The sequence below is a fragment of the Drosophila teissieri genome, chromosome X (assembly GCF_016746235.2).
Source record: "Drosophila teissieri strain GT53w chromosome X, Prin_Dtei_1.1, whole genome shotgun sequence".
NCBI classification, from domain to species: domain Eukaryota; kingdom Metazoa; phylum Arthropoda; class Insecta; order Diptera; family Drosophilidae; genus Drosophila; species Drosophila teissieri.
The window spans coordinates 14947506-14963551 of record NC_053034.1 but is presented as its reverse complement, the minus strand read 5'-3'; the positions used below and the strand labels follow the sequence as shown (position 1 = coordinate 14963551).

General features: G+C 50.3%; 1 protein-coding gene across 1 annotated transcript in view; it reads right to left on the bottom strand.

The window, feature by feature from the left end:
• Window positions 1-16046, bottom strand: part of LOC122625215 — a 76756-nt gene that overhangs the window by 3369 nt on the left and 57341 nt on the right. The window contains exons 4-11 of the mRNA XM_043805219.1: window positions 6637-8549; window positions 5686-5913; window positions 4972-5354; window positions 4265-4900; window positions 3653-4184; window positions 3049-3588; window positions 1702-2982; window positions 668-798 (exon numbers count right to left, since the gene is read on the bottom strand). Coding sequence (XP_043661154.1) covers window positions 668-798; window positions 1702-2982; window positions 3049-3588; window positions 3653-4184; window positions 4265-4900; window positions 4972-5354; window positions 5686-5913; window positions 6637-8533 — 5628 coding nt within the window. The 5' untranslated portion in view covers window positions 8534-8549. The remainder of the gene's footprint in view (window positions 1-667; window positions 799-1701; window positions 2983-3048; window positions 3589-3652; window positions 4185-4264; window positions 4901-4971; window positions 5355-5685; window positions 5914-6636; window positions 8550-16046) is intronic.

The following is a 16046-nucleotide window of genomic DNA, read 5'->3' as shown; positions in this document are numbered from 1 at the left end:
TCGTTAGCGTGGTTGGTCATCGCGGATGCGGAGCATTTGATGTGGAGGAGGTGATGCATGAAAATATAACAGTAAACAGTTAATGAGTTTCTATTTTCGATTCTCGATTAGTTTTTGCGGGTCCCAAGTTCGGTCCTTCAATCAGCTTAGCACAAGGTCGCTTGCTGGGCGGGCTAGTGGGTGGCGGGGGAGGTGGTGGTGTTTTGGGGCAAATCAAAAATCTGAGATCATTGGGATCAAAAATAGCTGATAATTTCGCTTCGGGGAGCATTGGTGCAGGGAGCAGCTGGGGTAGCAATTATTCAGGCGATTGTCACAATCTAATATTTACTTGAATTTATTTCACTCTTGACACTTGACAAAAACACCAAAAATTCCAATTCTTAATCTTAGGTATGTTGAATTTTAACTACCAATCGTAATTGTCATGCCGAATTCAATGTTCTTCTTCTATTTCATAAGGGTTAAACAAAGAAATATTTAGCAAGATCTGTGGCAAGCTCCGATCTGGATTTTCATTTGGGGATCACAGGATTTCTACCCACTACAAACACAGAACCGATCCAGGCACAAAAGCAGCTACAGCTGATCGAAGCAATCGATCGAGTCGGGCGAGCATTACAACAAATAGGTGGGAATGGGAAGGTGACGACGAAGGACACTTTACCTTTATCCTGGAGACGGCCTCCTCCGCCTGCATCATCCGCGTCGATTTGGTGGGCTGACCCTCGCAGACCAGCTGCGTGGAGCCCAAGTACTTGGCCCTGAAGAGAACGCCCTCGATGAGCACTGCACCGCCTGCAGTTGGTGAGAAGAGGAAGGACTTGATTAGCAACTCGGTTGGCAAGGACTCGGTGGTCATAGAGTACATGTCGAGTGTTAGTTGATTGGTGTAGGTGCATGTGTGGGCTAGCAATCTATTACAAACACTGATCTTTATCTATCATATTATAATATAAGTTGGCTTTTACGATTTGGAATACTTTTTCTAAAGTGATTGCTTTATATTGATTTATTACTATTAATAAGATGTAATTTGTATCACTATTGTAAAAACGGAATAGATCTATAAATAGTTTAGTTATATCCCCTAAAAGGTTAAAATTCTACAATTACAGCCTCATTCCTTGTTTCGTGTGATATTGTTAGTGTTGTAGCTTAGACACTATTACAAAATGGAACTTTATCTTACAAAGTATGGTACACACACACAGACACAGTAAAATGAAGAGTAGAGTTTGGTTTATTGATTTGGTTGAACGAACGAACGAACGACGCATGCAAAAATACGCAAATAAATATGCGAAAGGAAAACAGAGAAATGATAGGTAAAAAATTGATATACGATTAATACGGATTAAAAATTGGATCGCAGATAAAAGGATTATCAAATTACACATTATACAATACAATTTCGCATTTTTACGCATCCACCGATTGAATTTTGAATTTGCTCTGAGTTCGCTACGCTTTCGAAATGAAGCGTTTCGTTGTTTGCGACAACTGACAACGACAACGACAACATCAAATGCACACCGACAACATGGCAGGCCACAAGAGTCTATATACTATATATATACATGTATATGTATATATTATATATATGCATATGGATATACGGATATACGGATATACGGTTATTTGGTTATATATATATATATATAGGAACAATCAAACGAAGGATAAACCCAACACATTTACCTTCTTTGCTCTTACTCTTTTTCACTTTTTTCTCGCCGCTGTTGCTGTTGCTGCCGGCGCCGCTGCCGCTGCTGTTGTTGCTGTTGCCGCCGCCACCGCCGCCGCCGACGTTGTTGTTGTTGTTGGCGTTGCTGTTGGCCACCACAGCCGCATTGGCACCCGTTCCAGAGCCCGCTCCCGATCCAGCTCCCGATCCCGCTCCCGATCCAGCTCCCAATGGCATGGCGCTGCCACCGTTGATGGCCCCCATCTCCTGCTCGCCCAGCTTGACTGCGCCACCCGGATTGGTCATTCCTGCAGCTGAACGCTCCGAGCCGCCGCCATTACCGGGACTGCCCAACGCCGGCGTACTGGCCACCACCGTGGCCGAGGTGGCCGCCACAGCAGAGGCCACCACATCCACGCCGCCGGCACACAGATCTCCGCCAGAAATGGGCATTATGCTGGGCGATTTCTCGCTGTGCTCCGACGAGCTGCGCGATAGGCTGCGCTGCACCATGCCGCCAACCAGGTCGAGCAGCTTGCCACCGTTGCCGGAGCCCAGCGTGAGGCCCAATCCCAATCCGGACTGACCCTTTGGCGGAATCGGGGGCGGCAGTTCCGGCGTGGAGCTGAGCAGCGCATTGTAGCCGTTGCGCGTCTTGGTGCTCGGTATCTGCTGCTTGGGCGAGATCTTCGAGAGCAGCGAGCGCGGCTTGCGGTCCCAGCTCTTGTTCTCATCGTAGTAGCCCTGGTCGTCCAGCCGCTGGTGGCCCAGCAGGCGGTCCGTCTCCAGATCGGTGTCCACGTCCTCCTCGTCGGCGCTGTGATTCTTTGAGTGGTTATCGGAGCCGGACTCCAGCAGATCCTTGCCAGCGCCGCCGTCCAAGTGGCGCGACAGCCAAACGGGTGAGTTGCGGCCAGGTGATGGCGATCTTTGCACTGCGGCAACGAGGTTGCTTCTCTCCGGAATGGGCGGTGGCATGCCGCCGTTGGCGCTGCTGCTGCAATTGCTGCTGGCGCTTCTGGTCTTGCCACTTCCGTTGCCGGTCGCGATTCCATTGCCGGCTATCGTCGAGGTGGGCGAACTGCGCTGCAGCGTGGAACTAATGGCCGCCGCCAAGGGAGTGTGCTTGGTGCTCGGCTGCAGCAGATCCACGTCGTTGCTGCCGCCGGCCAGGTGGCCACCGCCATTGGTGTTCACCACGCCACCGGAGCAGCCATTGAGGTTGGGCTTGCGATGTGGCGCCGGTGCGGGCGGAGGTGGCGTCATCTGCACCGTGTCTGGACGGTGGAAAACTCCTAGAAGTACATGAATAATAGGAAGTGATAGTGATAGTTTAAGTGATGAGGTATTAAGCAACTTACCAATCGAGTAGAGCGAATCCAACTCCGGATCAATGTTCTTGAACACTTTGCTGTGGTTGCTGGGACTCTGGTCTAGTGACAATGTCTTTGGCGGCTTGCCCTGCGACTTCGCCTGCCCATTGTTGGGACTGGCCACCAGTGTGGCCACCAGGTGGTGACCCACCACGCCGACGCCGACTCCGCCATTGCTATCCGTGGTGGTGGTGACGTTGGTGTTGGAGTTGGTGGTGGTGGTGGTGGTCTGGTTGTTCATGCTGTTGAGGCTGTGGTTCGTCGAGATGCGCTTCATGTCCATCAGCATGGAGATGCCGCCGCTGCCGCCGATGCTGGTGCTGCCGCTCAAGCTGGCGGTGGGGCACTGGCCGCCCTGGCTGAGCGTCGACTGCTGCAGGTTCTTCTGGTTGTTGTTGTTGTTCTCGGTGTCGCTGGTGTGGCCGGAGGAGAGGCCATCCTCCAGGACCGGCATGGCCGAGGCATAGAACTTGGCGTAGTTGGAGCAGGAGGTCGACACCCCGCCGCCATTCATCTCGCCCGAGAGACCTGAAACATTGAGAGGAATGTGCTAAGCTTTCGATCTTTTGCTATTCGAGATGGCAGCACTTACTGTCCATGTCGCCGCAGTTGGAATCGTAGTCGGTGGTCTCCGGCGAGTAGCGGTAGTTGTGGCCACCGCCCGGACCCACGCCCATGCCACCGCCCACGCCCACGCCTCCGCCATGTCCGCTGCTCGTGCTCAGCAGCTGGTTGTGATTGAGCCCATCCTGATCGGCGTCCCGCTCGCCGCTGCTCCGGCTGGTGGAGTCCAGGAAGAAGTCAAAGTCCCGGATGAGCGGACTGCCGCTGTAGTGTCGCCTCGCTCCGCCCAACGGCTGAGCGGTGAGCTGCGCCTGCGACTGCGACTGCTGCCCGTAGCCACCGAAAACCAGGCGCTCGGCGGCGATGTGGCCGGATGTGGGAGGCGCCTGTGGGCGGTAGTTCTGGTCACGATCCTGGTCCAGTGGCTCGTCCTCGTCCTCGGCCTCGTCGTTCTCCTCGTCGGCATCGTCGTCGACCTCCTCGTCGTCATCGGCCTCCTCCTCCTCGGCCAAGTCCTCCTCGTCGCGCTCAAAGTTGCTGTGGAACTCGTACTGGATATCCTTGAAAACAATACATATTTCCGATTAGCATACATGGGCAACTAATTAAAGTTAAAAACAATCATCTCCATCCTACTCACAATGCTGTCCACATCGCTGCCGTTCTCCATGATGGGCTGCTCGTCGGTGGAGGGGCACTTGAAGAACTCCTCCAGCACCTTGCGCGTCTCCGAGAACTCGTACAGATAATCGAAGGTCGAGGACTTTGTGTGCAGGCTCAAGGGACCCAGTCCGCTGCCCGTTGCCGTTGCATTTCCGTTTGCCGTTCCGTTCGCCGTTCCGTTTCCGCTTCCGTTTCCGCTTCCGTTTCCGGTTCCATTGGCAATGCTGCCCGCCACTGAAGTCGGTGGTGCTTGTGCCGCTTGCGGTGGAGTGCCCGCCCGGCTGGCCATCTCGCCGGCAGCGAAGCCAATGGACAGACCCACTGCCTCCGGAGTGGTCAGGTCGGATATGGTGCCGATCTCGGACACATCGTTGCTGGTGTCCTCCGCATTGTTGTCGCTGCTCAGCGGCTGCTTGTTGTTGGTGTTCGAGTTGTTGTTGCTGTGGCTGCTCATCAGACTGGCAAAGTGCTGTTGCTGCTGCTGTTGCAGCTGTTGCTGCTGCTGCTGTTGTTGCTGCTGCTGCTGCTGTTGTTGCCGCTGCTGATATTGAAGCTGCTGCTGCAGGGGAGGGGAGCTGCTGCGTGGCTCACGACTGGGCGGCGAGATGATGCGCTGCCATAAATAAATTATTCATAAATAAAAGAAATATGAACGTGATTTCGGCATGTGAGGCGTGCACGCACCTGCGGAAATCCAGGACGCACTGGATAGCTCTGGATGGACTGCTGCGCCGCGTGCATCTGGCCGGGATTCCCCGGATTGGGCGAGTGCGGCAGCAGGGCGCTGAGTATGTTGTGGGAGCTGTGCGGATGGCTCTGGGCCAGAGCAGCCAGTGCCGCGCGGGCGGCCGTCTTCTGCAGCGAGGTGGCCGTGGAGCTCAGCGGTGGTACGGTGGCCATGGGCACCTGCTGCTGTGGTTGCGGTGCTGTTGCTGCTGCTGTTGCTGCAGCTTCTGCCGCTGCTGGTGGTTCGCTTTCGTCCGCTGCTGCTGCTGCCGCCGCCGCCGCTCCAGTGGCAGCCACATTGCTGGTGGTCACTCCAATGCGTCTGGGCGAGCCCTCGTACTCTGCGGATGAAAGCGATTCAGTTGCGAGTTCAAGTGGATGCAGTTATTCGGAATTAAACCAATGGAAAAACCCACTGGGATTTGCACAACTTTTTATATCTACGCAGGTGGATTGTTACAAATAAAATAGATATGCTTTCAAACAAGTGGCTGGCACAGAATTTAATACTTTTTTTAAGGCAGTTGAAGCAGCGCTTCAGTTTTCATTTAGTAAGCTTGGTCAGCTGACAGACGGACATAAAACCATTTGAAAGCAATTCAAGTGGCAGATAGCAGATAGTTATTTTGAGGATTTGTTAAGTACATATAGTAATAATGCAAGGCAATGTACCGATGATGCCGTGACGCGACTCCACGGCCAGCGTGTAGTTGCGCTCCAGCTTCCAGGCGTCCAGCTTGTGCTCCCTGTAGACATTCAGCTCCGGATTGTGACTGTGACTGTGACTGTGACCTGGGTTCGTATTGTGCATCTGGTGCTGCTGGGCCTTGTCCGCCGGCTTGCCGGATTTGCCGGAGTTGCCGCCCTCCTCCGCCAGCGTTTCGGTCGTGACGCGCAGATCTGGATGGGGAGAGAGGTGGGTGATGAGAGAAACAGAGCACGGATGAGGGGCAGTGGCAGTGACATGGGTTGGCAGGCATCAAGGTTTCGGGGGCATTGCTGACTGAACGAACAACTGCTTGGCATGCCAATTAATTGCAATCAATTAAATTCCACTTTGCCGCGCTTCCTACGCTTTGTTCCCTTCCCATTCCCATTTCCATTCCCATTTACCATTCACCATTTCCCCATGTTACCCATGTTCCTGGCAATGGGTTCATGGGGTTGCCCCTTTCCGGAATTCACCCACTCCGGTGCTCTGGTGCTTTGGTCCGTTTTCATACATATTTGCAGTACACTTCATTACGCATGATTTGCAATTCAATTACCCGGCCCATGTCCATCAGTCCGGCATTCAGTCAGTCGGAAATTGGTTTCGCAGGCACTGCCCCCAAAACGCTCCACCGAATGAGGAGCACCGCTGGTCCTTCAAGCCGCAAATTGCTGCAGGCACGTGCAACCGCATAGGTGGCAGCTCCTCGGAAAGAAGCAACATTTCCAATGGGGTTTCTATATTTGTAAGTAAAAAGGTTTCGGTGCCCCCAGCAAGCAATTCAATCCAGTAAATAGGTTTGTTGTTAGTCTGTTAGAAATGCATCAAAATGCATTCTTCTAACTTTGCAGTTCTTCTCCAGCACTCAATTTAGTTTTGACTTAGGCACTTGGGATGTGGTTTCTACTTACGCTGCCAGCTTTCGTTGGGATCTGCACTTCCATTGACCAGGCGATGATCCCGCTCCATGTCCCGCTCTCGCTCTCGCTCCCTCTCTCTCTCTCTTTCCCGCTCCTCGCCGTACACATGTCGCTTCCTCTGCTGCTGCTGTTGCTGCTGCTGCTGACCCGCCAAGTGGCTGAGGTGGTTGTCCCTGGCCGCCTGCACTTCCTGCAGTTGCAACTGCTGCTGTTGCTCCAGCAACAGGTGTTCCCTTTCCCGCTCTCGTTCCCTTTCTCGCTCCCTTTCCCTTTCCCGCTCCTCGCGCAGCCTCAGTTTGCGCTGCTCCCGCGGCTCCCAATCGCCGGGATGCTGATCCAAGGATGACTTGCTGCCGTACAGATAGTGACTGGCCAGCGGAGTCAGTCCGTCGGCGCAGGGATTGCTCCTGGCAGTTGCAATCTGCTGATGTTGCTGCTGCTGTTGCTGCTGTTGCTGTTGCTGCTGTTGCTGCTGCTGTGGAAAGCTGCGATTAACTGGACTTCGACCCACCCGCAATATGTGTTGTTGCTGCTGCTGTTGCTGCGGTCGCTGATTGATTCCGTAAACCTGCTCCCGCTGCTGGTGGTAAGCTCGTCTGGCTGAGGCATGCATATGCTGCTGTTGCTGCTGCTGTTGCTGCTGCTGTTGTTGCTGTTGCTGCTGCTGTTGCTGCTGCTGCGGCTCCTCGGAATACTCCGTGGGCGAGTGGAGCAGCAGACTGGCCCGAGTCGGCGGTGCCTCCCAGTAGTTCTCCTTGATGAAGGGATTCTGGCTCCCGTTGCCGTTGTGCAACTGTTGCTGCTGCTGTTGCTGCTGCTGCTGCTGCCTGTTGCTGGCGGGCAACGCAGTGTTGCGTTTTCGCGGCATCTCCGTGTAGCCGGGCCCGGGACCACGCCTACTATCGCCCACCGTGTGGTAGTAGAAGGAGGCGGGATACTCGAGCACCTCGCCAGCCGCGCCGCACCTGCTTCTGCTGCCCTCCACAGCTGACTCGCCCGTGATGTCCTGCTCCTGTGGCTCCTGCTGCTGCGACTGGTGCTGCTGCTGCTGCTGCTGTTGGTGGTGGTGCTGCTGATGGTGGTGGTGGTGCGGTGGTGTGGGCGGCGTGAGTGGTGCGCACAGAAAGGGATTCGTGGAAATGCGAGGCGTCACCGAGGACAGCGATTCGGAGGAGTGCGAGGATGCTGAGTGTGGCGGCGGTGATTGCGTTATAATGTTCACGCTCTTGTAATAGCTGGGCGTGCTGGTGGGCGTGGCCTTGGGCGGCGGCGGCGGTGGACTAACACTGACGCTGGCCAACGGCTCCCCAACCACTCCCGCTGACGTGGGGCTGCTGCTCCTGTTGCTGTTGGAGTTGCTGTTGCAGCTGCGATTCACGTCTGTGGCAAGGACATGTTGCTGCTGTTGTGCTGGCTGAAGTTGCTGCTGTTGCTGCTGTTGCTGCTGTTGCTGTTGCTGTTGCTGTTGCTGTTGCTGCTGCTGCTGTTGCTGCTGCTGTTTGGGTCGGCACTTGGGGAATAGCAAGCTGATCTGATCGTTGAGCGGCGGCGAAGGCGACAGCAGAGCCTGCGACAGGATCAACGGCGGTTGCTGCTGCTGCTGGTGTGGCTGGTAGCCAATGTTGTTGCTGCTGTTGCTGTTGCCGTTGCTGTTCGTGTTCGTGTTGCTGGTGTCGCAGTCTAGCTCCAAGCTGCCGTTCAGTGCGTAGTAGCCGCGTTGCTGGTATGGCAACTGCTGATGCGGCTGCTGCTGCTGCGACTGGTCCTGCTGCTGCTGCTGTTGCTGCTGCTGCTGCTGCTGCTGGTGGCTGTGATGGTGGTGGTGATGGTGATTACTGCTACTAGTTGTTTGTCCAGCAGCCAGTGTTGTCAATGTTGTGCTGACCATTATTGTTGCCAATAAACTGCAAGTGGAAGCGGGAGAAACATTAGACTAATATCTATAAGCGCTGGCAATCAACATGGAATAGGCCACTTAAGCAGAGGGAAGCAGAAGGAAGTCCACAAGTAGACAATGTCCACCATGGTTCACGTCCTGCTGGCAGTTGTTTTAATAAATGCAGGCACCCTGTCAACCTTTGTCATGTCCAAGTGGCAACGGGGCATGACAGTAACGAGTTCTGTCGCAGTTGCCCCTCGATCCGTTCGGGTCACGTTTCAGGGGGTGATGGCCACTGGAATGGTTGGTTGCAGGGTGTTGGGTGTTGGGGAAAACAACAACAGGAACAACAACAACAACAAATGGCCGCCATAAGACGGGCAAATATTTAATTGTCCACCAGAGGGGGAAATTCGCAATTCGAAATGCAAAATGCGAAACACTCGTGCAGCAGCCAATCAATGTCATTGCGCGATTGCCGTCGGTTTGTTGAATTTCAACTTTCAAGCTTCAAGTTTTAAATTTCAAATTCAAATTTAACATTTAACATTTAAAATTGAACATTTCAAATTTAAAATGCCCGCCTGCGTTTAAGTTGGATTCAATTTGCATTTGCTACGAGCTTTTTGTCATGTGGCATGCAAATGAGCCGCACTGCTGGCTTTTTCGGGCACTGGACAGCATGTGCAACTTGGGTCAGTAATATGTTTAACTTTGCCACTTTTTTCCACATAGGTTATATGCAAATAGCCGAAAGTCTGGCGAAAGAGTGGAAAAATCAATTGAATAGGAGTTTTTAATCCGATTCGTTTGACTTTTTTTCTTTGGGAGGAGGAGAGCTCTCAATAGTTGCTGAAACTCTCGGTATTTCAATTGAAGTTGAAAGCATTATAAATTACTTTTGATTAATAACATTAATGACATTTAATTGCCGCGCTGCGCCCCACAGTTTCTACCGATTGAATCGCGGGCGTAACCTTGTGCTGCTTGCCCCTTAAATCGCTTTAAGCTGCAGAGCACATACATTCGTGTATATCCCTTTTTGGGATCTCAACCACCCCGTTTTCGCATTCCATGGCCACACAAAACTCCGCCCACAAGTTATGCTAATGCGTGCGGTGTGTGCGGGATGTGTGTGTGTGTGTGTGTTGCTGTGTGTGTGTTGCTGTGTGTTTGTGCCCGGGGCCTAAAATATTTTCCCAACAATCAAACTAAAAATTTTGAAAAGGATTAACAACAACAGCAGCAGCAGCAGCAGGAGCCACAAGCGAAACGAGAAAAAAGTCAGAGCAGCGTAGAGGTACACGCAGAGAAAATGGGCTCACCTTGTGAATGCTAATGTGTATTGTTAAGCTAACATTTCAGTCTTTTGCCCCCCCCCTAACATGTATTAAACGTAGGGCTTACTATCTTTTCGCGCTGTGTAGCAATCTCACGTACAAGTGGGGATAACCGAAGCGAGCAGCGAGATATGTGAGCCGGATCCTGTTGGTCCTGTTGGTCCTGCTGCCGTGCCACTTGCTGCTGTTGCTGCTGTTGCTGCTGTTGCTGCTGCTGCTGCTTCTGTGCGTCTCGCATCGCTTTGTGCACTCGCATGGAAAATATGCTTTCGTTTTCTGGAATACCACACACACAGAACCGGGGAGCTGGCCAAAAGGCAGCAGCGTGGCAAGGTGGCAAGCAGTACGGGGCAAGCGGCACAACTCTGAGTTTGCATGGCGCCCAAGACGAAGCGAAGGGGGTGCGGTGTGCTGCTTCACAACCAAAATCTACACAACAGCTAACATGGCATATAACAGCAGCAACGACAGCAAGAGTCGCATCCGCAGGATGAAGAGAACCAAAGCCATTCCCCCACCAAAATCACCAGAGGATGAGGGGGCCAGAGCAACATTTTCTTTAAGGCTTCACATGACACGCACACGGCTAGATGGGCAAACATTTTCATTGCCTCCCAGTGGCAAGTGGCAGGCGGTGGGTTCGGGAGTTGCAAATCACAAGAACTTGGGGCTCTTGAAGGATTTATTTGGTTGCCCATCTGTGAAAATATCCATAATATTCAGCTCGTTGCTTGCAAATATTTCAAAAATGTTTCCAACTAAATATCTGGAAAAGCTTGGAAAGTGAAAAGTGATGGTAGCAGCCATCTATCTTTTCCCTTTTCTATCTTTGTTGCTCTTTACATTAACATCAGTGCGTGATTTTCTTAAACAAGCTTTGATATTATATTGATATTTTTACTATTTAAAATGTTACAAAGCTTAGGGTGCAAGTTGGTAAAGAAGTTAACTATATCCTGTGTTGGCTAAGTAACTCAAAGCTCCAGGGACTCCAATCCATGTGCGTGTGTCATGTGTTCCCCTTCCATCGGCATCCCTGTGTCCATCCTCATCCCGAGCACCTTTCCCATGTCCATGTCATGTTTGATACTCTTTTTTTTGGTTCGAGTCCAGAAATTTGATGCATTGGATGTGCTTAGAAGGACTATGACAGCCTGTGAAGCGATTGCGATTGGCACTCCTTTGATTTACAGGGCGCTTTGTCCTTTGCATGTCAGCAGGATCACGGGAGCTGATCCAATGTCCCAGGATCTTCTGCACAAGAAGGCAACATAAACCACACACAAATGGCCAGTTCAATGATATTTGCACTCTTCTGAAACTGCTCCCTGTTATACAAAGAAGTGAGAGCTCTGAGTTCTAAAAGAATGCATAATTGTGCTACAAATTGGCGTGTACTCGATATTCTATGGCCTCTTGTTTTCGTCGCTGCCTTCGGGTGATGTTAAGTGCGGGCCATAAAAATTTCATAAATTCTTCAGCTGACTCAGCATACACTGGCATGCACATCCTCGTGCGCATCCACATCCACATCCCCCATCCTCATCTTCATCCCCATCCTCATCCTTGTCCTAGACACCTGGCACAGCTGCATAATTAAGTTGCCAGGACGTGGACGTGGGCGATGTTGGTGATGTTGGTGGTGTGCTGGTGGTGGTGTTGGGCGTGTCCTTGGAGTTTTATTAACTTAATGTCTGCTTAAACGATGCGTCGCTTGCCGCTCTTTAAATATTTAAAATTAATTCAAGCCCACTCCCTCGACCGACCGGTGGCGCAATGAATCAAAATCAAAATCAATTGCCAGTGCCCACAGTTTGCCACTGATGTGGACGTGGAGTGCTGGGTGGTGGCCAGTGGGTGGTTCTTGCTGGCTGGTTGCCGGTTGCTGGTCTAATGCGGTCCTGGGGCCTGATACCGTCATTACGGCCACATTGCGGCAGGACGCCGGGCAGGACAGCGGGCAGGACACGGGGCAGGACAGCAGGCAGGCAACGACGTGGGCAACGGGTTAGATGCAATTACCTCTGCCTATGATGGCATTAATTATGCAAAACAACTAACGCTGCCGGAGCCACGGGCCACCAGGTGGGTGGAACTGGGTGGCAGTGGGTGGCAGTTGGTGGATCCACAGCACAGAAATACCTGTGTGTGTGCGTGCGTGTGTGGATGGCAAGAGAAAGACTTTCGCCGACTTCCTGGCGATTGCATGTGCAGCAAAGCAGCAGAGCAGCAGCGCGCTGGCCGTAAATGAAACATGCAATTTATTTTAACCCAAATCGCTGGCTGTTTTTCCCGCAGCCCGTTATGCAATTACTGCTCGGCATATTCCCTTTGGGGCGATAAGTACGGCTTTGTCTGGCGATTGAATGCTCAGCTCACGAATACCCAAACCAAAGCCTCGCTTTTCACCCATTTCCCCCATTTCCCCCCATGTATTCGATGTAGCGCACTGTTTTGCTTGTCCGCGTAGTTTAGTTAATATTTTGCAGATTTTCGCCTAGAAGTGCAATTGTTAAGCGCTGCTCATGGATTAATTCAATTATGGCCGGCTTTCGTGTGGGAAAAGTTGTCGCTAAGCGGATTGGATTGAATTGGAGTGCAGTGCATGAGAAGTGCTGCAATTTGGGTTAAAAACCATTTTGGCTAAGAAAAAAAAGAAGCAAAGTGGGGAAAACGACAAGGGGATAAAATGCCGCATGACAAAGGCAGGGAAAACGCGAAAAAGCGAGGAGCGAAAAGTGTAATGAAAAGTGAAAGTGACTAAGATGTTTTTCCCGAGCTCCTGATGACGTGGGCGAGTAGTGGTAATGTTGACAAAGCCAACAACAGCAATAATGGCGGAATTGTAACGCTTTCGCCCAAATGAAAATGGCAGCACGCGAAAATGGCGAGGCACCGACATTTGGGGCGCCAGGCGGAAAAGCCGGGGAAAGTTGGAAAATGCCGAAAAGGAAAAGGGGACAACGTGGAAGCGAAGTGGAAAACGATGACGATGACGAAGATGGAGATGGAGATAGAGACGGTGAATACGAAAGCGAACAAGGCGAAAACAAACATGACGATGCAGAGAACAACAGGCGGTGGGCAAACAATAAACCATAAAAAACCAAGGGGGTTGCCACCAAAGTAGTCGCCAGGGATATGAAATGGCAAAGCGGCTACCAAAATCCTCAAAGACCGTAGCAAAAAAAGAAAATATCGAAAATAATTACAAGTTTTGAAATAGAGAGGGAGGCGGCGTAAGCAATAAATGGGATTATCTTTGTTGGGTCTCTTTGTTTTCGGAAAACAATGCATTTCTGATGCTGGCACACAATTACACAATTGAAAAATGATTAAAGCTTTTCTTGGGCACAGAGAAAACCCAATTAAAAATATGATCCTAAATCTTTTAACACCCTCTTACGGCAGCTTAAGTGTGCAAAAGGTATTTGTTCCCAATTGGTTTTATTTACTGAGCAAATACTTAATACCTACGAGCAAATGGCCTAAATCTGTGAACAAACGGGTCAAGGACCTGCGCTCAAAAATCCCATGCCACAAACTTCTCGGGCCACCCACCCTGGAAACAACACACACACACACACCGCACACCGTACACCATACACCACACAAATCAAATTTGTTGTTAGGCTCGTAACACTCGAGGGTTGACTGACTGCCTGATGTGTTTTCGACTAACTGACTAAATGACTGACTGACTGACTAACTGAATGACTGACTGAATTACTGACTGACTAACTGACTGAATGACTGACTGACTCATGCCTCAAAAAGGTGAGCATATATATATGTACACATGTGATGGGTGTCATTGTCGCCGTTGGCAAATGTGCTGCTTACGCGCCTAAAGGATCCATTAATAAAATGAGTTGAGCATAAATTCTCGACTGGCATCCTGGGAAGCCGTTTCAATGGCTGTCCTAATCGATTGAAAAGCGTATACTCCTCCATGGAGGAGCATCCTCCTCGCACTGCAATCCAAACACCTTTAAGCGGCTTACGAAGACCCATCATCCGATTTGCACTCCACGTCCTTCTAAATGGATCGTAAAATTTGGCTCTCGTCTTGATGCTAATATTATTTTGCCAATTCTTCGTCTCTGTTTCTGTTCCTGAGTGTTGCTGTGTGTGGGTGTGTATCTCTGTTTGCCCGACGATAAAGTGTTTTGGCTATCACCTGCACTGCACAGAGTCACCTGGCTAACCATTTTGAGGACCACCCTGGTTCTCCTGTTCCCCGGTTCTCCTGTTCCACTGGTCCACTGCTCCTCCTGGTGCTGCCCAATTCCGGAGTGACTCTTTGACATATCTCGGTGCGTGCTGAGCGGGTTTTATGGCACAAGTTTTCATTGGCTTAATGCATATTTAAAATTGGATACATCCCACCTGTCCCAATCGTTTCTCCTGCATATTCCTACATACATATGTATGTATAAAGTCGTAGATCCCGAAAATTCGCCCATTTGAAGCCAGCATAATGCCGCTTTGAGCTTGCCGTATTTAAACTGATAGCGCTGAAAGTTTTAGCACAATGCGCGAGTGTGGCACTGCACTGGAAAAAACAGTTTTATTATCATTTTTTCATATGCTCGTATGCATATGGTAATTGCAAAGTGACAGCTTACAATACTCCATTGCCTGCTGTTAGACACCTTTTCAAATCGTTTGCATTCCCTTTATGTTTATTATTTTTTATCGTTTCTGTGTTTGTTTAATTTTAATTTGGCACATCAACTTGATTGCTTATTTCCAACCGCATTGTGTATTTGCCCATAAAAGGCAGACTGGCAAAAAACGTGGTCAATAAAATGTAAATATGGCTTGTATTGCTTTAAGCCAAAACTACCTTTTTTTCTCTCTGTTGCAAACGGGCTTGGGTTGTTGCGTTTTTTTCTGCCTGCTTGCATTGGGGGTGGTGGTTGGGTGGTTTTGGGTGGCTTGTGGGTGGTTGGTTTTGCTTTCGCTGTCAGTCCATTATCAGTGGTGCTGCAGCTGCAGCAACGAGAACTCAGCTTCAGCTTCGGCTTCAGAACTCGGCTGAAGCACATGCAATCCATAAAGTTCTTCAGTTTCGGGGTGGGCTTTCGACTAATGTGTTTTTAAGGTGCCCATCATCGAAGCAACTGCCACCCACAACCCCCCTCCCCCTGACACACATATAGATCAAGTTGGTTATGAGGGGGGGTAAGAGGGGCATGTGGGGGCACTATACTATATTGCTGCCATACTTCATGCTGGGCTTTAATTCGACGTCTACGGCTGTCGTCGCTGCCTTCAATTATTGGAATACTATTCCAGTCACGTCGCTGCGTTCGTGTCCGCCCTGTTTCGCCGTTTTCCTTTTGCTCTCCGATTGTTGCTATACTTCTTTGCTATATATATGGCTATATGGCCTCGTTCCTTCTATAACTTTTCTTAACGATTTTCCTGCAGCGCCCGCGCCAAATATAAAACAAAAAATACCAAAAATAGCTGGGCGAAATTTACAACAATCGCACGCCCCCCAACGAACACACCCCTTTTTACTTTTTTTTTTTATTTTTTTTCGCCCTCCCATGGCCCCATTGCAATTTGTGGGAAATTTCGCAGAGCCACCACCGCACCACGCCCCCATTTGAACTGTAGTTCCAGTTTCAGTTCCAGTTTCAGTTTCGGTTTCAGTTTTGCAACAACATTGCTGCTTGTTTTGCGAGGGTAATAAAACGTTTCGAATTAACGTTTTGTTGCCAGACAATTTGGGACACAAAAGGGATCGACGTGCGGGCTTTTGGCTCAATGGGAGCCTTGAGAATTCTTTATTAGCCGGATAAACTTTATGAAAGTGTGTGTGTGTGTGTGAGTTTGGTCAACGAAATACATACAATGATGCTTCAAAGGACTCCTTCACATTTATTTCTGTATATCGCACATTTGCATGCCTTGCACAGCGAGTGTACTGAAGATGGGGACTTTGTACTTTTCCAAAAGAAATATATATTTTCCGTAGTAATATTTGCGTTTTTCCTTGACACATCGCAGCTTACTTAGGAAAATTTGTAGGAAAAACTCATATCAAAGGAAGAAAAGTGCCTTTCTTTCGCATACCGATGAATCATCTTGCCATTAACTCTTCCCGTCTTCATTAGCAGCTTCCCGCTGATGGATAGCGCTCTAATGCTCCTCTCTTCTCTCGCCACAGA